Here is a 26,731-nt window from a genome sequence, read left to right on the forward strand (position 1 = left end):
TGACTGGTCTGCAAACCATGTCCTATGAGGAACGGTTGCAGGATTTGGGAATGTTTAGCTTGCAAAAAAGAAGACTGAGAGGAGACTTAATAGCTGTCTACAAATATGTCAAGGGCTGTCACATTGTAGAAGGATCATCTTTATTCTCATTTGCACAAGGAAAGACTAGAAGCAATGGGATGAAACTAAATGGGAGGAGACACAGATTAGATATTAGAAAAAACTTTTTGACAGTTAGGGTGATTAATGAGTGGAACAGGCTGCCACTAGAGGTGGTGAGTTCCCCTTCAATGGACGTCTTCAAACAGAGGCTGGACAGACATCTGTCTGAGATGATCTAGTGAATCCTGCTTTGAGCAGGGGGTTGGACCAGATGACCTAGGAGGTCCCTTCCAACTCTACCATTCTATGATTCTATGATTCTATGAATACATGAGCTTTGTTTAGGTGTATGAATGTGATCTATATCTAATGAGCTTTTCTTGTACATCATATGTGCTGTGTACATGTATATAATGTATAATAAGTGTTCATGGCAAAGTTTAAAATGGAATGTTTTTTAATGACATATCATATACAGGTGTTAGGGTATGGACATACTTAGTGGCTGCTGACTTGCATCAAAGGGGTTATTCACTATTGGACAACCCTTTTTTGAATGCCCTCAGTGTGCAGAATAAAATAAGTAAAACATATACTTACTTCCCAGACTAGTGGTGATCCTGTTTCTCCCAATGACCAATTTTTATGCAAATCAATCAGCGCTCAGTTACTGGCCCCTTTACTCAGGCCGACGAAAAACACAATGAAACCAGAGAAAAGATTAATATGATTGTTGTCTCCACATACAACATCATATTGCCTGGAGCACATTCCCTTTTTACAGTGGGCGATGCGTTACCAACAATAACTTTTATAGATTCATATATTATCTAATCACTCATTGAATAACCGTTTTGCTTGTTTTTTGGGTGGTTGCCGGCCTTAGTACTGTATATCAGAGAATAATAGAAACGAGAACAAGCATTCCTATAAATGCTTGTTTGTCTATCAGTTTATCTAAATGAACCTATAGTTCACATGATTTTTTGATGTATGTCTATATCTACATTTACAATTTCATGGAGCAGGTTTTTTAAATGAATAGGAATAAAGGTAGCCAGAATGAATATAATCAACTGACTCGGTATAATCACTACTTACCTAAGAATTTCTTTACAAATGCTGGTTGTTTCTCTGGAGGAAGGTGAAGACAGAGATAGTATACAGGAGCCCCCGAAAGAACTACAGCTATTCCAACCAGTGAATCAATGGGATCACTATAGAGAGGAACCACTACCAGACAAACACTGCAGATGCAGTATAACACTGGGAAAAACAAGCTCATCTATGGAAAAAATATATACATTTTTAAACAATTAGAACTACAACATTGCCATATAAACTATACTTTTAAATTGTAGGTACTTAGTCTACATTTTGATCAAATTGTGTGAGCCCATCTGCCAGTGACAAGTCAACCTATTTAGATGGGAGCCTACACAAAAAGACTTACCTCTCATTGGTAAATGTAGCCCCTTCGTGATGGAGCAAATTTTAGTGTTTGTGCTTTCATTTTTCCTCCTTTTCTTTTAAGGGCCATAACTTTTTAGATCTGGTAGCACTATTCACATTACAATATAATTTATTAAAAATGGGAATTACAAGTGGGAAGAAGTGGTGAAAACAATGCAACCGTGTGTTTTTTTGGGTTTTGTTTTTACAGCATTTATTGTGCGTAAAAAATGACTTGGTAACTTGATTTTCCATTTAAGTACGATTACAGCAATACCAAATTCATATATCTCACGCTTTATATTTACTGCGTTTAAAGAAATCAGAAAATAAAATAAATAATGTGTTGCCGTTTTCTAGCACCAACAACTTTTTTATTTTTCTATTTACGGAGCTGTATGAGGATTTTTTTTTTTACTGGGAAAGTTATAGTTTTTATTGGCATTATTTTTGAGTACATATATCTTTTGATTGCTTTTCATTCAATTTTCATAGAGCAAAGATGACTAAAAAAAAAGTCAGGATTTAGTTTTTTTCTTTCTTTTCTTTACAGTGTTTACCATGTAGGTTAAAGGGGTTGTCCGGCCCAAACTGATAAGTCTGCAGTCACTCTGTGTGACTACAGACCCATGAATCTCCCAGTACACGGTATGAGACCCTGGACCGGAGGCTATGTATGAGTTATACATACGCCCGCCTTCTAGTCGGCCACATCACTAGACGGGGGGCGGCCTCGGCTCCATACAAGTGTATGGAGCAAGGCCACGCCCACTGCCTGGGGTATGTAAAATCGGCGAATCCCCACAGTACACAGAGTGACTACAGACTTATTGGTTTGGACCAGACAACTCCTTTAAATTATTTTATTATTTGAAGCATTGAATGGTGTGATAACAAATATGTTTATTTTATTTGCGCCTGAGCCCGCTCCATACATGTGAAAATTTCATCCATCATACATGTACTGTACATTGGATGTCAGTACGGGATTAAAGGGCAGGTAGGATCCAGCTCTAATTAAAAAAAGACTTGAACAGATGGGAGCGATACTCAAGCAATGTGGAGTCAGTCTCTTAGGGCTTGCTCACACGACTGTATAACATGGCTGAGTGCTATTCGATGTTTTATCAGATAGCACTCTGCCCAATGTTATACTATCGGGCAGTGCCGACAAGCTCCTTTATGTCATGCCGATTCGGCATGAGAAAACAATTGCAGCGTGCTGCTGGTGAATCCAATAATTGGATCACGTGCACCCATGCAAGCCTATGTTATCCGAGTGCAGTCTGATTACCGTGGACATAGAGAATGTAGAAGATGGATAAATTAAGTTCACTGTCTTCTCCACATCTGTGCTATGATTCTCTCATGTGAGAGAATTGGATCCCACTATGGTGACACTCGGATAAAACTCTGACAGAGTTTGATCCGAATACCATTAGCATAATCGGCCCGATTCTCTCATACGTCTGCAGCCTTACCCCCAAATTCACCCAAATGTCACTTTAATTGGGTATGTGTAACTTTGCTTCATATTCTTTTTTGGTTTAACGCAGTTGTGCACTTTGTCTAGATTCAAAATATCCATTGATTTTTTTTATGCAGTTTCTAGTCAGACCCATGTCTCTCCATTGTTAGAAACTGCAAAAACCACTTGTGTGCAGCCTTATATTGCAGTCATGTGCTACATCTTTTAACTTGATCCGTGCATTTTGCTAACTTTCTCATAGTAGAAAATGGGCAACCATCTTTTCTAGGTGCAAAACCCACAGATTCACCCAGAAAAACTAAGTTTACTTGTCACAATTCTTCTTCTTGTCACATACTGAAATACAAAAGGGTATGTGCCTCAATATGACAAGAGGAGTAGCTGCTACTGAGTCTAAAATTTCCGTAAGAGAAAAATTAGTTTTCATATATAACTAAGTTAACACTATAAGAGAAACAAGTACCTTCACAGGTCTGGGTAAGTCCGGTCTCTTCATTCTTAAATAAATTTGACCAACTACAGAAAGGCCAATAAATAACCAGTAAGTAAAGCTAAAGTAATCAATGAGCTGAAACACGTCATCCACACAAAGGAACACAAGAGCCATCAATCCCTGGATAATGCAAAGAAAAAATATATATATTTTAGCAGAAGAAATAAGTAATTTGAAAAATAAGCAATTTTTGGGGTGACTGTCTTGTTAAAAAAGGGCACTATTAATCATCTGATGAATCTTTTGAATCTTTCATAGACCCAGTAGCATCCTGGAGCCACCCATTGGTCTTTGCTTACTGTTCTTTCAGTTCTGCAATGATCGACATGCCCATGTATACACATGACGGCAGCAATGTGCAGCATGAAACAACAAGTATGGCATCAATGCAGCAAAGCAAGCAAAGACTGAAGAGGAGCACCAGCGTGATGACATTCAACAATTTTTCCCCCATATCATAAAACTTCATTAACTGAGAATTTCCTAACAGGATATTTCATTTTTTAAACCAAATATATTTTTAGTGTAAGCAAATGAAGCAGGTTCTATAAAATAGGTTTTTGTTAAAAACTGTTAAGAAAAAGGTAAAAAGCAGTAACAGTAGGCTAAGTGTATGTTCACACGTGGCGTTTTTGCAGCATTTTTTTCTGCAACCGAAACCTTCACTCTTGGTAGTAAAAACACGGTGTATAAAATCGTTTTTTTGCTACCTTTTTTGCTGCATTTTTCAGGCATATTACATGTCTGATTCGTCATCAGTACATGTTAATAAAATTAGTTTTATTCACCAAAAAGCTGCAAAAAAAAACACAGCACAAATGTTATACAGAGTATTTTGCACTTTCTCATTGCTTTCTATGGCTGAAAAAATGTTGCAAAAATGCTGAAAGAATTGATAATGGTGCAGATTTTCAAAAACGCTCCAGTGCTCAAATTCAATCAGGAAAAAAAAAGAAGTGTGTGCAAAAGATTACTGAAATCTAGTAACTTTTTGGTACTGTAACACACAGCTTCTTTTCACCAAATTAAAATACAGCAAAAAATTGCCACATGTGAACGTAGCCTAATGCTTTCAGTTTCCTGTAGCTCACTTGTCAGCTTTGTAGTATAGATTGGGGTTGAATCTGTAAAGTTATTTCATTATCCTTGGAGGGAAGGGGATTTATTAATATCTCTGTTATGCTGCTGTAAGCTGAAGATAAGTAAGAAAAAAACAACATACCCATGTAACACACTAGCAGCAGTAGGATTGCTGATGACAACTATGATGATGCGAGTTGTAGGACACGGGCGCTAGTTAGTAAGGAAGCGTCACAGACACAGATTGCAATGTCTTTAACTGTTTTTTCTCACTAGGACAAATTGCTCTTTATGGTCATACCTCAACATGAGACACAAAGCTAAGTAGTCACATTCAGACTGAAGCACATCTTAGATACTGCAAACAGCAAAAGTGATCATTTACCAATTGAAGGTCATGAGATTCTAATATATATATACTGTATATGCCTTAGCGTGTTCTGTGTCCTCTGGTTTATAATGGAAATACTGCACCCTGTGGTTGGATGACCACATGACATACTAAAACATTTATATATTTGGGCCAATAGGAGAAGACTTGACACTTAATTGTTTATACTGTAGAGGAAACTATGGCCCACACTCACTAGCCGGTGGGGTAGCGGTTAAGTGAGGACTCACTCACCAGTGTAGCCGAGAGTGGCCACATCGAAGGAATGAACAGGAATGTACAGCATGATGTGTGTCGGTACTAAGCGGGGAGGTGGAGATGTCACATCAAAACTCATTCCACTGTCTCCTGCACTCAGCAGTGTAGTAGAGACAGGGCCAGCGTCAGCACCCAGAGCACCCGGGCAAGTGCCAGGGTCCTGAGTAGGCGGGGGGGCCCACTCGCGGTCGGGCACCCCGACAGGCTATGGGCGGAGGAGAGCGGTGCCAGTGCCCGCCCTTCTCCCTCGCTTGCTCAGGGCCCCGGCAGCCGGATACTTACCTCTCCCCGTGCCTCCGCAGATCCGCTGTCTTTCTGCTGTGCGCTCCCTGTGACGTCTCAGGTCAGAGGGTGCGGTGACATCTTTCCACCGCACCCTCCCCTGAGCCATCACAGGCAGCGCCGAGCGGGACGACGCTGGTGATGCTGGATTTTGGACCTGATCAGCGGCAGCAGGTGAGGAGGAGTGAGGTGAGTATTTGATTTTTTTTTTTTAATGTATGGAGGCATGGGGCATTATACGGGGGTGGTGACATCCTGAATGGGGCATTATATGGGGGGGTGACATCCTACATGGGGCATTATATGGGGGGGTAAGTGACACCCTGCACGGGGCATTATATGGGGGGGGAAAGGGACATCCTGCATAGGGCATTATATGGGGGGGAGAAGTGACATCCTGCATGGGGCATTATATGGGGGGAGTGACATCCTGCATGGGGCATTATATGGGGGGGTGACATCCTGCATGGGGCATTTTATGGGGGGGTGATATCCTGCATGGGGCATTATAAAGAGGGGTGCGACATCCTGCATGGGGCATTATATGGGGGGTGACATCCTGCATGGGGCATTATAAAGAGGGGTGCGACATCCTGCATGGGGCATTATATGGTGGGGTAAAGGGACATCCTGCATGGGGCATTATATGGGGGGAGTGACATCCTGCATGGGGCATTATATGGGGGGTTGACATCCTGCATGGGGCATTATATGGGGGGGTGACATCCTGCATGGGGCATTATAAAGAGGGGTGCGACATCCTGCATGGGGCATTATATGGGGGGATGACATCCTGCATGGGGCATTATAAAGAGGGGTGCGACATCCTGCATGGGGCATTATATGGTGGGGTAAAGGGACATCCTGCATGGGGCATTATATGGGGGGAAAGGGACATCCTGCATGGGGCATTATATGGGGAGAAGTGACATCCTGCATGGGGCATTATATGGGGGGGAGTGACATCCTGCATGGGGCATTATATAGGGGGGGTGACATCCTGCATGGGGCATTATATGGGGGGGAGAAGTGATATCCTGCATGGGGTATTATATGGGGGGAGTGACATCCTGCATGGGGCATTATATGAGAAGTGACATCCTGCATGGGGCATTATATGGGGGGAAGGGACATCCTGCATGGGGCATTATATGGGGGGAGAGGTGACATCCTGCATGGGGCATTATATGGGGGAGGAGTGACATCCTGCATGAGGCATTATATGAGGGGTGACATCCTGCATGGGGCATTATATGGGGGGTGACATCCTGCATGGGGCATTATATGAGGGTGACATCCTGCATGGGGCATTATATGGGGGTGACATCCTGCATGGGGCATTATAAGGGGGGAACAGCCTGCATAAGGCATTATGTGGGGGGAACAGCCTACATGGAGCATTATATGGGGGCCAGTATCCTGTATGGAGCGTTATATGGGCACCAGTATCCTGTAAGGAGAGTTATATGGGGGCCAGTATCCTGTCAGGAGAGTTATATGGGGGCCAGTATCCTGTATGGAGCGTTATATGGGGGCCAGTATTCTGTATGGAGCGTTATATGGGGGCCAGTATTCTGTATGGAGCGTTATATGGGGGCCAGTATTCTGTATGGAGCATTATATGGGGGCCAGTATTCCTTATGGAGTGTTATATGGGGGCCAGTATTCTGTATGGAGAATTTTATGGGGGCCAGTATACTGTGTGGATCGATTCGCCGGTTTCTGAGCTATTGTGGAATTTACAATAGATATCGCTCATGTAATGTAAGAAGTGAAATCTTTGCATTGTAATATATATATATATATTTCTCTGCGGTAACTGTGCATCATGAATCGTGGTAAGTGTTAAAGGGGCCCACTGAGACTCTTTTGCCCAGGGCCCACAAAAACCTGGAGCCGGACCTGAGTGGAGAGCAGCTCCCGCTACACTTATCTGCACATGTGGCTGAGCTGATCCTGTTAAACAACTGGTGGCCGAACGCTTGCCAGTGGGGCAACGTGGCAAAGAGATCTCCAAGTTGGTTTGTTCTGGGTATTTTGTGTATTCAAAATAGCTGATGCCTTTACATAACACCTGTTTTTTCCTTATTCCATTAAGTGATTTTCGTGAGTATGGATGTTTATATATACAGATTGCAGTCGTTGACCTGGGCCAAGAACTCTGCCCTTAAGTGGATGCATTTTCTATTACAGTCTTAATTAAAATAATAATATTATATAATTTCTTATATGTTGGACAAACCCAATGTGATTCTAGAACTTTATCATTTTTTCAAATTCTTATAAATATCATATAAAAGTTTTTCTTACATTAAAAAGCAGGGCAGGAATAGGAGTATATCTATTGATGTGTATCATACACAGAAAGTCAGGAAGTTGTCCTTCTCTGGAGGCCACAAAAAACAGTCTGAAATATATAAAAAAAAACATGAAGCTACTAATGGAATGGAGAACTGTAGGTTTACATGTCAACAACATGTTAGGCAGACTTATCTCCGCGAATCAATCGCAGATTTATCAGAACTAATGTAAAAGGAAAAAAATAGTTTTCAACAACAACCAATCAGATTCAAGCTCTTATTTTAGAAAATAAATGTATTGATTACAAAATGCAAGCAGCAACGTTATTGGTTGCTGTTGGTAACGCCTCCAGATTTCCTACTCACAAATTTTAATGAATCTCCCTCATTATGTGAAACAATGTTTTAATTTTGCTTTGTCTTTTCGGGTACAAGCTTACCTTGATGATGAAATGATTACTGAGTTTAATCCACCGCAACATGACATAGCCACTGATATCGGGATAAACCACTTTACAAATCCAAGAACTCTTTCAGCAAAAGTCTAAATAAGTAAGTAATAATGACAACGTTTAGCTTTTTCAGCACTTAAGAAGTGGTAAAGTTATTTAGCAGAAAACCTTAAAGTATACATTTCTATACTAAAGACCCTCATATACATTAGATATCTGTCAGCCAAACAGTAGTTAGTGACTCCTTGGCTCGGCAGAACGTTCCTGTGCTCTTCACGAGAGAGCCGCTACCAGACTCTTCTACCAGAATCTTGACGGAGAGAAAAAACATCAGCTACTGAATGTCAGAAAGGATCGTTCTCTCCCCGAGACGTCAACTGTCGTGGAAGAGTCAGGAGGCCCCCGTACATATTAGACTGTTGGCTGATCCCACCGATATTGGTGGATTCGGCTGACAGTAGTCTAATGTGTATGGAAGTCTTTACTCTTTGACCAAAAAGCTAAAAATTCTGTAACTCTATGGCTGGCTTTAAAGGCTTCTGTAACCAATAGCTAAATACACCTCTACTCTGTAGTGGTCCCTGTAGGGAAAATGTATATTCCCTTCAGTCACCCCCCTGTTTGTCGGGGGTGACTGAAGATTGACAGTTCAGACTGGCGGCATAGTTGCATCGTTGGCCTGAACTATGTAGCATCAGAGGAGTGCAGGCACCACAAATCTGTCCGGATCATGCCCTCCAGCGATCCAGCCAGCTGTATATTAGTGCTAACAGTGTGCTATTAAAAAGAGCTAGTAAGCACTGTGCATGCTTGGCCATGCTGGTAGACTGGAGCGGTGTCCAGTAACTAGACAACAAGCATTAAACAATACAATTAAAAATCTTGTGAACGGAGAGGATTTTTAATAAGATTAAAAATGCACAGTTGCTTGTTTTTACAAGATCTTTGCAATTTTAACCACTATTGATGTTGAGAGAACACAGAAAACAGCAGTCTCCTTCTACAACATTCATATGGACCGGAGTAGAGATGAGTCGATCCTCTGAAATTCAAATTTTCTGAATTTTCCCTAAAAATTAGATTCACGGGGAATAAATTTGCTCAAATCTCAATCCTAGAAAGCTTGTAAATTGCTAAATAACAATAACAACAAAAATATCTTAACTATTTGTCAAAAATAAAATGTTGAAGTACGTAGTGTTAAAATTGAGACTTAAAACCAAAGTGTTACCACAGCGACTGCACTACTGTCCATGATGGTGTTCAGATCCAACTCCGTGTAGTATGCAATATTTGTCATGACATAGATAACTGTCACAAGTGGCATAGATATCACCATGGATAATGGCAGGTTTCTGAAAACAAACAAAGCAGCAGAATGGTAAAATGGAACGTGACCGATAATAGTGAAATATACATGCATTTAACAATGGAAACAAAACTTGAATTAAAGGGGCTGTCCAGGCTTGGGCTTCAGGTCTGCAATCACTCTATGTGACTGCAGACTTGTGAATTCTCACAGTGCGCGTTGTCAGGATTCTCCGGTGCCAGCACCTGGGCATTTGACTACAAGTATGCTATTTGCACACATGCAGTTACATGCCAACTAGACGTGCGCTGCCTTGCTTGATACAAGTGAATTGAGTGAGGCCGGACACGTCTACACTGTGTTCCAAATTATGATTTTCCCAAATTACCTATATGAATTGCAGTCATTGTAATTTTCCAGTCAAATAACTATTAGAGTACAATTGAAAGGTTTTTGTACAAACTGCCTATGATAACAGTATATTTTTTAAAAAATAAAAAACTCAAACTGCACTCAAAATGCATGTTCCAAATTATTATGCACAGCAGAGTTTTCAACCTTTTCATTTTAATAAAGAACAAAAAAATGGTCATTTTTGAAATTATAAGCATTAGCAGGTTATTACAAACTGAAATCAAACAGTTTTCAACTCAAAACTTTATTCTAGGTGATGTTACATTTTCACATAGGACCCCTTGTTCGAAAGGAGCTTCTGAACTCTCTCGTCCATTGAATTTGTCAGGTTTTGGATGGTTTCTGCTTCAATTGTTTTGCATGAGGACAGAATACCCTCCCAGAGCTGTTGCTTAGATGTGAACTGCCTCCCGCCATCATAGACACTCCTTTTGATGATACTCCAGAGGTTCTCAATGGGGTTGAGGTCAGGGGAGCATGGGTGCCACACCATAAGTTTGTCCCCTTTTATGCCCATAGCAGCCAGAGATGCAGATGTGTTATGTGCAGCATGAGACGGGGCATTATCATGCATGAAATGATCTCGATGGTCCAGATGGATGGAGTGGAGGATGGCTGGTTGATGGACACCCCATGCAAACACAGCTACTGCGCTAACAAGGAGGAGGTGGAGTAATGTTTTGGGCTGGAATCATGGGGAGAGAGATTGTCGGCCCTTTTAGGATCCCTGAAGGGGTAAAGATGAACTCCATAATGTATGTTGAGTTTCTCAAACAGCACTTCCTTCCATGGTTCAAGAAGAAGAACCGTGCATTCCGCAGCAAGATAATTTTCATGTATGATAATGCCCTGTCTCATGCTGCACATAACACATCTGCATCTCTGGCTGCTATGGCCATAAAAGGGGACAAACTTATGGTGTGGCACCCATGCTCCCCTGACCTCAACCCCATTGAGAACCTCTGGAGCATCATCAAAAAGAGTGTCTATGATGGCGGGAGGCAGTTCACATCTAAGCAACAGCTCTGGGAGGGTATTCTGTCCTCATGCAAAACAATTAAAGCAGAAACCATCCAAAACCTGACAAATTCAATGGATGAGAGAGTTCAGAAGCTCCTTTTGAACAAGCGGTCCTATGTGCAAATGTAACATCACCTAGAATAAAGTTTTGAGTTGAAAACTGTTTGATTTCAGTTTGTAATAACCTGCTAATGCTTATAATTTCAAAAATGACCATTTTTTTTGTTCTTTATTAAAATGAAAAGGTTGAAAACTCTGCTGTGCATAATAATTTGGAACATGCATTTTGAGTGCAGTTTGAGTTTTTTATTTTTTTAAAAATATACTGTTATCATAGGCAGTTTGTACAAAAACCTTTCAATTGTACTCTAATAGTTATTTGACTGCAAAATTACAATGACTGCAATTCATATAGGTAATTTGTGAAAATCTGAGAAAATATTGTTTGCATAATAATTTGGAACACAGTGTAGTCGGAATATGGCTGGAATTCTGAAAATCGCATATTTTGCAAATTGTTTAAGGAGCTGGAACTGAAGAATCCTGACAGCGCGCATTGTATGCGCTGTGAGGATTCACAAGTTTGCAATCACGTAGAGTGACTGTAGACGTGAAACTCATGCCTGTACAAACCCTTCAAGGTGCATAGTTGATAATTACAATAATGGCTGTTATGCCCCATTAAAGGGGGTGTATAATCTTCTGACTTCTGGAGTACAGCGCTCTACTGCCTCCCGGCTTCCTACGTGTTTGGGGTGTCTCCTGAAGATTGACAGTACACACCAGCGACATGGCTTCACCACTGGCTCAAGCTGTGCGCTCTCCCATGCTGCAAGTAGATCCTGCTTTGCCTCTGCAGCATGGGATAAGCGCAGGGACACTGAAGCTGGCTGGAACCAGGGCAAGCTTTGAAGTAGCACTTGCAGAGATCCGGCCAAATTCAGAGCAGCGCTTGCAGGATCTAAAGTGTAGCACCCTGAGGATTCGGCTGCTACAGGGGTATTGCACTTCAACCCAGAGGTGTGATATTCCACTCCCGGGTAAGGATGGAGTGTGGAACTGAGCTCGGTAGGCTGCATGCACTACACACATCCCATTTCCGGGGAACAGACCAACGGTACTCCCACTTAGAAATGTGCAGGTACGACCGAGTCTGTTCCTGGCTGGAGTGGGAGGGGGGTGGTACATCCCAAGTAGTGTAGGGGCAGATAGGGGGAGCAGCCTGGGTAAAGATAGGAGCTCATTGGGTGCTGGTCACCTGAGCTCACACATAGAGGGAGTATTTAAGGTGGGCACCATCAAAGATCAGGGTCAGTCAGTCTGTCAGAGTGGAGTCAGTCAGTCAGTCTTAGCAGAGGAGCAGAGCAGCCTGAGCCAGAGTGAGAGAGGAGAAGAAAGAGAGACCCAGAGGGGGTAAAAAGAAAGGACTCTAAGAACCCAAATTCAATCCCCGGGTGAAGAGTCGGCAATAGGGTACCGGATCCCAAGCTGGTGGGGGCAAAAGCACACCCTAGCCAGAGACCGGAGGCCGTGGGCAGCGTCTGCCACGGCCACCCACCACATCCACCCCGAAGGCAGACCACGTGGAGGGTCAGGGAACCCAAGGCCAAGGGTCTCCCAACAGAAGGCCCGAGGGAGCTGGACCTAGGTGGATCACTAGTGGGGACGGCCAGAGGAAAGGACAGAAGGAGAGCTCAGGGCCACGCTCCGGACTTGTTTGGGGGTTTGCTGGATCCAGGACCTGGTGGACGCAGCACGGCTCGGGTGGTCACTTGAAGCTGGAGTGACCGGAACATCAGCAGTGAGTAAATACCCCAAACTGCACAACCCGACTCTGTCTTCATTTTACATCTACGCTGCACCACCACAACCCCCATCCTCTGCACCTGACCCCCTGAGGCTATACCCCACCCGTTGGGGGTTATACCATCAAAAGCTGCACCAACACCATCAGTCTCAGCGGACCCTGCTGCAGCGGCGGCCGTAGTGACCGCAATACAACGGGTGGCGTAGTCGACATTAAGAACTTAATAACATCTGTAGGACTGCCACATACAACTGAGCTTGACACCCTGGGCACGGACCGGGTCACAGCCACTCGGCGACTACAACTCCCATCTGATCCGGCTCCGGGTATTCCCCCTAAAGAATATGGCCCAGGGGGTGCGTCAACTTTGGCGTAGTCGGCAGGATTACGTGCCCGCAACACCCGGGTACTGCGTGCCTGAAGAAAAGTGCAAGTTTACCTCAAAAAGAAGTCTCCTGCCGGTTCCGGAGGGTCCCCGCCATCGGACCCCATCACCAGTCGATTCCCGCCGGTTGTCCGCCATTAACAGCTTTTTCCCGCCATCTGCAGAGTTTCCCGCCACTGGGAAGCGGTTCCCGCCATTTCCAAAGGTTTCCCGCCTTGGAAGAGCGGACGCCATTATGGGCGTGCCAGAGGATGGCAAGAGGCCGCCTCCCATCGTGGGCCAGGACCGAAAATGGCGCCAAAAGTGGAAACCGCCCCCACCAACAGAGACTGTGATGCTAGAGGTGTCTGTCAGCGTGAAAGAACAGCCCCTGGAGCTGACAATCACCAAGTGGCCCCGGGACCGCCCTCGAAGGGGGAGGAGACGAAAGAAGAGAGCAAAGATGGGTGTCGCTTGGAGCAGTCTGGAGAGAGCGCACCCGGAGGCAAGAAGCCTGGAGAAGAATATCGGAGGAGCTTACCCGGAGATGGCGAGAAAGCAGAGCAGCACCGGCCCGTTGGTCAGGAGCCTGCTAGAAACAGAGGAGGGAGAGCAGAGCAGCACCGGCCCGCTGGCCAGGAGCCTGCTGGAGACAACGGAAGGAGAGCAGAGCAGCACCGACCCGTTGGTCAGGCGCCTGCTGGAAACAACGACCCCACTAGGCCTAGTGGAGGTCCTAGCACAGCTCCCCCGAGACCGGGAGTGTGCACAGACCGCTCTGGAGGGCCTCGCAAGGAGGATGGCCCGGGTGCAGCGAGAGACGTTGGCGGAGTGGAGCCGTGAGATGGCCCAGCAGACCGAGACCTGTCAGCGGAGCACGCCACCCGAGACGAGGAGACAGACCGCCTCTGAGGATGGCGCGGGAGGACTGAAGGCCGGAGACGGCGCCGAGAAGGGAGCCGAACGAGTGGAGGCAGGTAAAGGGGACGTCTATACCCCAAACCGGGAAACCGCGTACCTGCCCCAGCTCCCCGTCGCAGAGCCCGAAGTCTATCCTGCCGTGCCCGTCGCTGCAACGTCACCGCCGCAGACTAGGCCTCAAACGGGAGCCGCGACCCCTGTGACGTCACACGCCCCGACCCCGAGCGTGACCAAGCAGGAAGTACCACCAGCCTGGTCGCAAGGCCTAGTACCCCCGGGCGCCGCAATACCAACAGCGCCCCCTACCTCCGCGGAGCCCCCGGCCTGGTCGCAGGGCCAAGTAGCCCAGGGCGCCGCCGTCCTTACGGTGCCCTTCACCTTCCAGATACCCCAGGCCTGGCCGCAAGGCCCGGACAACCCGGGCGCTAACACCACCGCGCCCATAAGACCAAGAGTGCCGCATCTGGGAGAGGACCTGTACGCCCAGCATACGTGCCCGGATGGGCAGCCATTTATATGGCCACCGGAGTTTCACCATCCCCGACTCCGGAGAGAGAGACCCCTGGATGAACCCCTGATCCCGGCTCCAAAGCCCGTCAAGAGGATCTCGCCCCCGCTAGCAGAAGCGCAGTTTGAGTGGGACCCCACCGGAGAAGATCTCATGGGGTTCACTCAAGAGACTCGGGCAGCTGCAGCGGAGCGTGCTGAGTGCTGCCGCCAACAACTCAAGGTCTTCGAGAGGGAGCGGAGAGAGAGGCGGGTCCGGGAACAGCAAGCTCAAGTAAGGAGCGCGGAGCAGAAGAGCCGGGCCAGGAGAGACCCCCGTGCAGCGCATAGTCCCCGCACCACCGGGACTGTGATTAAGTTTAACATGCAGCATGGGTGGGGCTTCATCCGAGACCACCGCACCCTAGGTGACGTCTTCGTGACCAGGAGAGACGTTGAGTCCCACCTACCGGAGGGACACAGAGGTCGTGACCTTTACATCGGGGACGAGGTCACCTTCACCCGGCACAAGTGTGCCAAAGGACCCTACGCCCTCCATGTGCATCGCCTGACGGAGGAAGAGCTGCGGTGTGAGGAGGAAGAACAAGAGGACCCGGACGGGTCTGAAACTAGAGTTAAAGGAAACCATAAAGAAAGTGCAGGAGGACGCCGTCGTTAAGTACGGCAGAGTAGAAGCTGTATATAGTTACCCGTAGGGGTACCAAAGAAACTGTTGCTGCTATTATAGTCCCCGTTGGGACCAGAGAATTGAACTGTTTACCCGTTTAACCCTTAAATCCCACTGACCGAGGACTGAGAGCGGTCATTCCTCCCTAATACCTGGCCGAGGACTGAGAGCGGCCACCTTCCCTTGGATATAGTTGCGCGTCCTAAAGCGCCCCCTACCGGTTTTATAGGAAAACCATTTTTCAAGAAAAGACTGTCGCACTTTACCCGGTCACGCGTTGCACAGTGACCGGAGGAGGAACAGAAGCGAGGAAAAGTCTACAAGAATGTTTGATATGAAAAAGTTTTATTGATATATATATATATAATGTTTTGTATGATGTTTTATATGTTTATGAAAAAAAAAAAATGTATGTTTGTGGATGTTTATATCTTACAGCCCGAGGACGTGCTGTGATTTACCAGGGGGGAATGTAGCACCCTGAGGATTCGGCTGCTACAGGGGTATTGCACCTCAACCCAGAGGTGTGATATTCCACTCCCGGGTAAGGATGGAGTGTGGAACTGAGCTCGGTAGGCTGCATGCACTACACACATCCCATTTCCGGGGAACAGACCAACGGTACTCCCACTTAGAAATGTGCAGGTACGACCGAGTCTGTTCCTGGCTGGAGTGGGAGGGGGGTGGTACATCCCAAGTAGTGTAGGGGCAGATAGGGGGAGCAGCCTGGGTAAAGATAGGAGCTCATTGGGTGCTGGTCACCTGAGCTCACACATAGAGGGAGTATTTAAGGTGGGCACCATCAAAGATCAGGGTCAGTCAGTTTGTCAGAGTGGAGTCAGTCAGTCAGTCTTAGCAGAGGAGCAGAGCAGCCTGAGCCAGAGTGAGAGAGGAGAAGAAAGAGAGACCCAGAGGGGGTAAAAAGAAAGGACTCTAAGAACCCAAATTCAATCCCCGGGTGAAGAGTCGGCAATAGGGTACCGGATCCCAAGCTGGTGGGGGCAAAAGCACACCCTAGCCAGAGACCGGAGGCCGTGGGCAGCGTCTGCCACGGCCACCCACCACATCCACCCCGAAGGCAGACCACGTGGAGGGTCAGGGAACCCAAGGCCAAGGGTCTCCCAACAGAAGGCCCGAGGGAGCTGGACCTAGGTGGATCACTAGTGGGGACGGCCAGAGGAAAGGACAGAAGGAGAGCTCAGGGCCACGCTCCGGACTTGTTTGGGGGTTTGCTGGATCCAGGACCTGGTGGACGCAGCACGGCTCGGGTGGTCACTTGAAGCTGGAGTGACCGGAACATCAGCAGTGAGTAAATACCCCAAACTGCACAACCCGACTCTGTCTTCATTTTACATCTACGCTGCACCACCACAACCCCCATCCTCTGCACCTGACCCCCTGAGGCTATACCCCACCCGTTGGGGGTTATACCATCAAAAGCTGCACCAACACCATCAGTCTCAGCGGACCCTGCTGCAGCGGCGGCCGTAGTGACCGCAATACAACGGGTGGCGTAGTCGACATTAAGAACTTAATAACATCTGTAGGACTGCCACATACAACTGAGCTTGACACCCTGGGCACGGACCGGGTCACAGCCACTCGGCGACTACAACTCCCATCTGATCCGGCTCCGGGTATTCCCCCTAAAGAATATGGCCCAGGGGGTGCGTCAAAAGCATAAAGCATGCAAGTGCACAGTCTTTGCCATGGAAACTAGCCACCTCTCAAACTAAAGAGATGGCTGGTAACCTAGGCAACAAGCTGTACACAGTAGAATTAAAAATCCCTCCATTCTTGAGAACAGAGATGATTTTTAATAAGAGGTAAATTTCAAAGTAGCTTTTTACAAGCACTTTACAGTTTACCCAATTAGTAAAATGAGACTATCCCTTTTAATATTCTCGTGATAAAACAAGGTCCATTATTCCCACCTTAATCTAGCAGCAACAAGGATGTTATCTGCTGTCTGTTTACTACATGGGATTAGATAGCACACCTCACTTTTTATATTTCCAATAAATTTAGGCTATAAGTAAAAATGTATTTAATATCTTTTGTTGATGATTAGATGGTGTATAATGTGATGATTTGCAATGTACCTCTGTCTTTGAGTGCCATCTTGTGGTAGACTTTTGCTCTTTTTAAAATGTTTTAGTGCAAGCACATCAAGAACATGAGAATATTACCAAAAGTGAAAAATTCTATTTTTGCAAACGCTAACTACAGTAACTCTTTGTCTTCATACATCCATACCACCAATAACAAATACACGATGATTGTGCCGTAGCTGAGCCTTCTGGTCCTATGGGGAGATTATTTTCTCATTATTAAAAAGTAATTGTGTGGTATAAAAAAATAAATGTGTTAAAAAATGTATTGTTTTTGCAGTGGTTTTCTGCAATGCTAACATATGGTGTGAACATTAGCCTTTATGGAGTTTATTCAGGATGCATAATGAATTATATTTTTGACTCATTTAGAAACAGCGAAGATTGAAGGTGGTGTGGGGGACCCAACGGCTTTTGTGCCACATATGAAGGCACATAATATTTGAGAGGATTCTGTATCCAATTTGCATCGTACTGCAAATTTTTCAACTTAAGTTGCTGCAGTGTCCGGTATTGGCTGCGGAGCTGACATCATGTTGGCAGCGCGGCAGCCAGTCAGTGAACTCAGTGGCTCTCTCGGTGTTTATGAACGCCCCCTTAGAGCCACTGAACTCACTGATTGGCTGCCACACCATCGACATAACATCAGTGCGGCAGCCAATACCAGACACCGAGAGCAGCGCCAATGTGCGCTTTTTTGTAAATAAACTGCAGTCAGGGACAAAGATTTTCTGAACGGGACAACCCCTTTGTCTAGTCCATCTTCATCCCATATTGCACCTTTATACAAGTAATCTCACACTTTGCTTATTCTCTTTACTTTAATACTTGATAGACATAGGAAAAAATACTATATTACATTTTGAAATTTTGTTTTCTCATGCAACATTGGTCCTTCAGAAAGATCAAAGTGCTGAAATTAGCTGCAGAATAATACTGTACTCTAGCAAAGAAAAAGATAAATGTTAACTTTTTATCTAAATGTCTAGATTAAATACAGTCTCCTAACTTAAACATAAGTCTATTTTTCATAACTTTTAAATAGTAATATATTTTTGGTTTTATAAGGGGTAAATTGTACAAAAGTTAAAAAAAATGTTTTGCTATTTTAGTTCATTTTTATTAAAGGGAAGCTATCATCAGGTTTTTGACACCCAATCCGAGAGCAGCATAATGTAGAGACAGAGGCCCTTATTTCAGAAATGTATCACTTACTGGGCTGCTTACTGTAGTTTTTATAAAATAAGTTTTATCAGCAGGAGATTATCACTGGAGGACTAGAAAATTTGCTACCAGGTAGTCCTCCATATTCATGTGCTCTGTATAACCCCGCCCATGTGACGGGCAAAAGGTGGTAGTAGTGGCGAGGGGCCGTTGTTCTCCCACACCCTGGCCTCCCACAAAGAGTAAACAATGTCCTGTGTGTACTGCAGTTTGTGTGGTGTGGGTGAAATTCATCACACTCACTTTTGTAGCTTCTGCTAGCTCCACGATTCCAGATACGGATGTCACCACACAGTCAATGACAGACCCTGTTTCCTTTTGCAACTTCACAGTTTCCATAGCAGATTCAGTACAGCACAAATTAAATTGCTCATCCTGAGCTCTCCCTTCATCTTCTGGTGCCCAAGGTCCCTGAATTACTCTTCCTATCTTTGCAGCTCTCATGCTTCCTGACCCACTCTTCTGCTGGTTCAGCATCCCATCTGGCTGCTTTAGGAAGGTGAAAAAGGCATCCGTTTCCACGCCAGATTCAGGCCATAGGCCCTGGATTTCCTGGAAGTTACCACTGAACAAAGTTGCAGCCGTCTGCATGTTGTCCCTCCTTTCAGTAAATGCAGTCCCCTGGCCTAATCTGCTTCTCCACAGAGCTCTTCCTCTCCAGCACTCACTTAAACGTTGCAACTATCACTACTTAACACTATCTGACTACACCATGAAGTACTCCTTCTATTTATAACTTCACTCCCCTCCCAACTGGGAAAACCCCTGGACCTAATAACTATACATAACAGTTACCTTACTTCTTACACTGCAGTGCCCCCCTACTGCATTTCCTAATCCCCAACTAACCTTACATTATTCCTATTCTTTCCCTATATTATATTGAAAACACATTTTTATCATTCCAAAGTACTGTACATAAAAACATCATTATTAAAGTCCGGTCAATACTCACATAGCAATGTGACGCAAGGTGTGTGAAAGACTAAGTGCAACACAAAGGGAAGGGGGAAAGGGAGCCCAGACACTAGGGAAAGGGGGGAGCGGAGACCTCCTAGACTGATCTGATATCACTCTGTCTCCACTAACGTCCCTAAATTGGTTCCTCACCAATCGCCACACACGAACCTAAACCCTGTATTTCCCTAGCGCTTGGCCCTGGATAGGGAAATAGGGAAGGGGAGATGAACACTAGTCGATCCCCACTAATGACTAAAGACAACAAGGTAGACAAACACGGGGGAAAGTAGCTTAGCTTTAGCCGACTTCAGAGAGATAACTCCAAGCGTCCTCCTAGCACCACAGAGGAAGATAGCAGTCTGAGAACTCCAAGCATTCACATGGAAACATGTGAGCATCACCGGCACCTTCCTGCTGCAAAGTGAAACTATTTAAACACCCAGACCAGGGTGTCAATTAGCAGGAAGTAAATAGCTGATGCGTCCTAGAGTGAAACAGCTAAGAAGGTGTCTGTAATGCCAAATGAATAGATCTTCTGCAACCAACTGCAGGGCGACTGTCTGTAACATCTGACACACCGGTGACAAACACATTAATGTTTTATCAGGAAGGGATGAAGAGCATGTGCAGGCACCAACACACCCTTACACCCACACCACTGATTGGCACATTTCTGCATACACTATGCATAGGCAGAAAGCTGTCAATCAGTGGTGTGGGCATAGGTTATACAGAGCTCAACATTCAGATAACTGATAGAGCCACAGCAGATAAAACAGGGATTTTATTAAAATAACAACTAACAGCCCAGTAAGTGATACATCACTAAAATTGGGTAGCAAAAAGCTGGTGACAGATTCCCTTTAAATGTGCAAATTCACACTAAAATAAAGTGTAAGAGTGTTTATTGTATTTCGGTCATTTTCATCTATAATATATATAGTGTCAGATCGTTATGAAGTCATAACAGAACTCTATAACCTGCAGAGGATTACAGGCTTGTAGTGACATTAGTTACATAGAGAACTAAACTGGGTCTGCGAAGACCTTTCACTTGATCTCCTGGTCCAATAGAGGCAGTAGCATTGCTCCTGGTATTATTTACCACATATCCAGCTCCTTTCCTTTCCTTGTCTTGAGGTCAGCTGCATCTGGTGATGGTGCTGATACCTGGCAGGCGCCCATCTATGACACAGCACCAGCAGGGGTGAATTAAGAGTAGCCAGGGCCCCGGGCAGTTTAGAAGGCGTGGGCCCTCCATGTACCAGATGTATCACATGACATGTCACATGATCCTCTTTGATAGATGATGTGATAGGTCATGTGAGTAACACAGATGTTCTGATCACATCTATAGACGGAAAATGACGGAAATTGTTTTCCATTATGTACAATCCTATACATAACACTATATATAGCAGAGCAGGGGTGGGAGATTAATGTTCCCGAGGGGCCACATGAGAGACCATGACTGTTGTGGAGGCCGAACCAATAGGCTGAAATTAATTCTGCTCAATATTAACATTAACAAAATAATTAAAAAAATTATATTAATTGTATGACTTAATATTGAGCAGAATATATACAGTATGAGTCCCCACAAAGCCCCTAGATACTGTAGGAGTCCCCACATAACGGCCTATGCACAGTATAAGCCCCACATAGCTCCCTATATACATTATGAGCCCCACTTAGCTCCCTATATACAGTATGAGCCCCACATAGCTCCCTATACACAGTATGAGCCCCCAAATAGCCTCCTATATACCATATGAGCCCCCAAATAGCCTCCTATATACAGTATGAGCCCCCAAATAACCTCCTACATACAGTATGAGCCCCCAAATAGCTTCCTATATACAGTATGAGCCCCCGCATAGCTCCTTATATACAGTATGAGCCCACGCAAAGCTCCCTATATAAAGTATGAGCCCCCATAGCCTCCCTATATACAGTATGAGCCTCCCATAGCTCCCTATATACAGTATGAGCCTCCCATAGCTCCCTATATACAGTATGAGCCCCCCATAGCTCCCTATATACAGTATGAGCCCTACATAACCTCCCTATATACAGTATGAACCCCCACATAGCTCCTTATATACAGTATGAGCCCCACATAGCTCCCTATATACAGTATGAGCCTCACATAGCCTCCCTATATACAGTATGAGCCCCACATAGCCTCCCTATATACAGTATCATCCCCCCACATAGCCTCCTATATACAGTATGAGCCCCTCACATAGCTCCTTATATACAATATGAGCCCCAAAATAGCCTCCTATATACAATATGAGCCCCAAAATAGCCTCCTATATACAGTATGAGCCCCCAAGTAGCCTCCTATATACAGTATGAGCCCCCAACTAGCCCATACATAGCTCCCTTCTCTGATCGACTGTCACAGCCAGCTCAGAGAATGGTTGAATCCCTCTCTGGGGGCGGCAAAATACAGCTGCCTGGGAGACACCTCTGACCACCACATGAGGTGGCCCGAAGGCTCCCCCTAACGACTGTACCCAGGTCACATGCCCCTCCCCTTCCCCTAGGTACGGCCCTATTCAGTCTATATGAGAATACATGACTGGTATCTATAATATAATCTGAGATGTGTCCGTCTGTCCGAAGCCTCTATAGACCGTGCACGCAATGCGCCAGCGCAGTCTGGCCAGAGACAGAAGAACACATCAGACGTTACAGGTGAGAGGGAGGAGGACAAGGATAAAGGACTGTGATGCCGAAGATCGCTGTATGTATAAGAGCTGACTGCATACCGCTATCTCCGGCGCCATTAGGACACATACCTCGATCTCCATTTTGTTGAACACACTGTGTGCAAATTTGTCTTCAACAAAATGGCACCGGATATCGCACTATGTGCAGGCACGAACTCTGGCGCCACACTCCTCCAGCCTTGCTGGAGATCGAGGACGCGCTGCAAGGGAGAGGGGAAAAGGTGAGTCAGAGTGTTTTTTTTTTTTTATGGATAGAACAGGCAGGATGGGGGAGCATATACTAGGGTGGGAGACCTGGATGGGGGAGCATATATCAGGATGGAGAAGCATGTACCAGGATGGGAGAGCATATTCCAGAATGGGGAACCTGGATGGGGGAGCATGGACCAGGATGGGGGACCCGGACCATATAAAAGGATGGGGGGGGGCATGTACCAGGATGGCGGGAGCATATACCAGGATGGAGGAGCATGTACCAAGATGGGAGACCTGGATGGGGGAGCATATACCAGGATGGGGGACCCGGATAAGGGAGCCATATACCAGGACGGGGGAAGCATATATCAGGATGGGGGACCCGGATGGAGGAGCATATACCAGGATGGGGGAGCATACACCGGGAGGGATGGGGGAGCATTCGGTTTCAGTCATGGGATCTGGTCTGGCGCCGGTTCAGTCATTGCTTTGAGAATACAGAGCGGCCGATGTAACGCTGGCTCTGACTGACAGCCGGCCTCAATGTAGAGCCAGTGTCAGTCAGTGCTGAGGGCGCGGTTATAGGGGACGCTCTTTATACTCATAGCGGTGACCGAACCGTCACCGCCCCCGCCCCCATGACTGAAACCGAATGCTGGCAAGGAGAATAAAGTTCATTTTCTCCCTACTGCATTCAGCTGCTGCGCAGCATAATAACGTTGTTAACCTGCAGATTAACTGTTATATATGAAGGTTAATAGCTTTATTTCTGATGAAAGGATCCCTTTAATTTTGTAGCGCAATAATTCAATGAAATAGTGCTTACCATGCTATCCGGCACCATTTTATTGAAGACACTGTATGTATATATGCAAATTCGCAGACAGTGTCATAAAAAAAAATTGGCGCTGGAAATGAACTAAGAAAAAAGCTCTCCACCCAGGTGTAGAACGAGTAAACGAGTACAATAGCTAGTATGATATACTGTGATACCGATATCAGATGTTATATACTATACACATTGTTATATCCCATCTGATGTGTGTACCACAGTATACCATACAGTAATCTGTATAATGGATATGACATTTTTTGTACAGGGATATACACTGTACTGATCACACCTGCCTACACGACCTCACATATTATATATAGAGCAGTATAGTATGTGATGTCCTGCAGGTTCAGGGTTGATCAGTCAGTGTAGGATCCTGTATGCGATGTCTGTGGTCTCTGCTGGGGCTCAGTGTGATTTCCTGCAGATCTGGTGATGCTGGTGCCGATGACCCAGAGTGACCTGATCTGCAGCAAAGGTCAGACCCCTGCAATAAGTCACACAGAGCCCCAGCAGAGCGGCAGTAGACCCGACAGTATGGAATCTTGTGTGTACTCATCAGGAGGGGAGCAGCGTCCTGCAGCCCCCTCCTCACTTCAAACATCCTACTCCTGCCCCGACCTCATTTACCGCCATCCACTGAGGTCTGATGCTTGAGCTCCTCTCCGGCAGGATGAAATTAAGCAGGTTCCGCTGTGTGATGTCAGTCCTGGCGACGCAGCCACAGTGTGCAGTGCAGGGGGCATGTCAGCTTCCCTGTGATGTGACCAGCCGGCGTCTAACAGCATGCAGGTACAGTGCGGTCCCCTTGCCTCTGCCCTGCAGGAAACATTATAATGAGGGCAATCTGGCCATGGGCCCCCCCGAGCCTCGGGCCCCAGGCGGTAGCCCAGATTGCCTTCATTATAATCCACCTATGAGCACCAGTGTCTGTTAAAGTGACTCCGTCATGCCCAAAACTCAAATTGAACTATTTAGACATTCATGTAGTAGACTAGCCCATACAAAAATCATACCTGTTCTGTTGATTTTATTAGCATCATTTTATATAAAAACTGTTTTATTATATATGTAAATGAGAGGTCATTGGTGCATTGTGCGTGTTCTCATTTCACTCTCCTGTCATCATTGGCCGCCGAAGCTTTATGAGCTTGTGTGTCATGAGCGGCCAGTGTACCCAGGAAAGGGATGAATATGTATCGGCATGCACTAACACTGTGTGCTCTCGGCCCCCTCAATATCAGTGCATGTAGGGCTGGAGATTTAGATCAGGCAGCCCTCCAAAGCGAGTGCTGTCAATCAACTTAAAGGGAGGTGCGGAGGATGTTAAATGAGGGGTGCACTGAGCCCTTGACCACATAAAGGGTGCACCAAAGCGCCCTCATCCATATATCTAATTGGACTGTTTTTATATAAAATGAAATTAGTAAAATCTACAGTCAAAGTATGATTTTGCAGAGAATAAGTCCCCTATATGAATGTCTAAATAATTCAATTTGAGTCTTGGGGGTGACAGACTCCCTTTAACTCCTAATGTGGAAGTGATCATCTTTTTAAATTACAAACCATTCTGTCTTCTTCTTTAGGGTCTTCCTTTTTCTTGATTGCAAGAGTTTAAAACTTGAGACCCCCTGAGAGGCCTGCCTCTCATCTAGCCAAATCAGATCTCCTGTTTTGCACTGAGGATTGGCAAACACACCCCAAGGCACAAGTCTGAAAATGGAGTTTCTAGTTTGGCGTCTTCTGCTAAGTCATGTGGGAAGGCTCGTTAAAGGGTCGAAATTAATTGTTTCAATTTCTTCATCCAGTATGTCGCGCTAGAGCTCACGTCCTCTTCCTCTCTGAAGAGGCTATTTATATATTTAAGTTCACAGAGGCGCATTGCATGGCATTTGAATCTCTGTACACTGGCTTGGCACTCTCCACAAAGAGAAATGTTCCCCCTTATACCCTATGAAAATAAACTGATAAATTGTGTTTGTCTGAGGCTGATATTTTGAAATCAACAGCAGCCTAGCAAAAAAAAGTGAATATACCTACATAACAGAAACTGGCACAAAGGTCAGAGCATTCTGGGATTTGTATATACTGATGCACTTCAAAAAGCAAATAACTGGGTCAGCGCGTTTTGAATAAAAGGTTTGTTACCGTCCAGCAATAAGGTTATCTTACTATTACATCATTCTGTCTTGGCCAAAAGATAAAAAACTAGGATGAAATAAAACAGAGGGTTTGATACCTAATTAGGTTGTATAGTCTCATTCTTCTTATTTGGAGGGGTTGAAACAAACATATTTTATTAATTCTTTTCTAGCGCCCCTAATTCGAGGGCTTTGTATATTCGAAAACAGGGTTTACAGAACATAACAATCAGTTAATAATACATAACAGGGTAAAAAAATTCTAACTGAACATGGCTTAATAAGTAACACAGGTACAATCAGATGGGAGAGAAGACCCGGCCCTTGAGGGCTTACAATCTACAAGGGAGTGGAGAAGGAAACAGTAGGCTGAGGGTATAAGTCGTTGATATTGCAGTGTGGTGGCAGCATGGTTATTGCAGGTTGAAGGCTTTTTTGAAGAGGTGGGTTATTAGGACTGGTTGGTTCGAGGAGCAAGATCCAGGGTATGTGGGAAGTGTGTGACAAATCTTGTGCGAGACAAGAAGAGAACAAAGAAGAAGATGTTGAGTGGACTGGAGATTATGTCTGGGGAGGTAGCGGGAGACTAGGTCAGATATATATTGAAGGAACAGATTGTTGACAGCCTTTTAAGTCGTTGCTAGCAATATGAATAGAAATCTCTGGGTAATGGGCAGAAAATGAAACGATTGGCAGAGCAGAAAGGCAGAAAAGTAATGAGGGGAAAGGTGGATCGGGTTGTCCGGTCACAGCATATTGATGACCTATCCACAGGTCATCAATATGTGTGCAAGTGCCAAACAATTACTCACCTCTCCTCTTCCTGCACTTTGCTCACGGTTGCCGATGCAGACAACGTTCTGACACCAAGCGACATTAGGACATTCTCATCAGTGACATCCAGGAGTAGAGGGAGGTACAAGAACAGGGAGAAGTCAATACTTGAATGTGCTTTATCCTGACGTTCAATGTCACTGAATACTAGGGCATATGGAGGGAATCGACCACCTGTTATAGTAATTGTTATGGATTCTGTATTGTTCAGATGCAGCAATCATGTATTTTATTAGTTTACATTGTTTATATAAATATATGCAGAAAACTGGTGTGATTGCATTAATATATGTCCCAATCTTTCCATAGAGATCATTGTGATCCACTCCTGCCCGGCAGACACTACAGCCATGTTTAATTTGCTCCTGCAATATTAGTCCATATG

The 26,731-nt window shown here is 45.2% G+C and overlaps 1 protein-coding gene across 2 annotated transcripts in view; it reads right to left on the minus strand.

The window, feature by feature from the left end:
* The window catches only part of LOC141265607 (Y+L amino acid transporter 2-like), a 77,978-nt gene that overhangs the window by 29,539 nt on the left and 21,708 nt on the right, over positions 1-26,731 (minus strand). For both annotated transcript variants that reach the window (XM_073678869.1, XM_073678868.1), the window contains exons 5-9: positions 9,531-9,654; positions 8,288-8,391; positions 7,858-7,954; positions 3,507-3,656; positions 1,204-1,387 (exon numbers count right to left, since the gene is read on the minus strand). In XM_073678869.1, coding sequence (XP_073534970.1) covers positions 1,204-1,387; positions 3,507-3,656; positions 7,858-7,954; positions 8,288-8,391; positions 9,531-9,654 — 659 coding nt within the window. The remainder of the gene's footprint in view (positions 1-1,203; positions 1,388-3,506; positions 3,657-7,857; positions 7,955-8,287; positions 8,392-9,530; positions 9,655-26,731) is intronic.

The sequence above is a fragment of the Phyllobates terribilis genome, unplaced genomic scaffold, assembly GCF_046119375.1.
Source record: "Phyllobates terribilis strain yellow unplaced genomic scaffold, ASM4611937v1 Scaffold_4__5_contigs__length_816908805, whole genome shotgun sequence".
NCBI lineage: Eukaryota > Metazoa > Chordata > Amphibia > Anura > Dendrobatidae > Phyllobates > Phyllobates terribilis.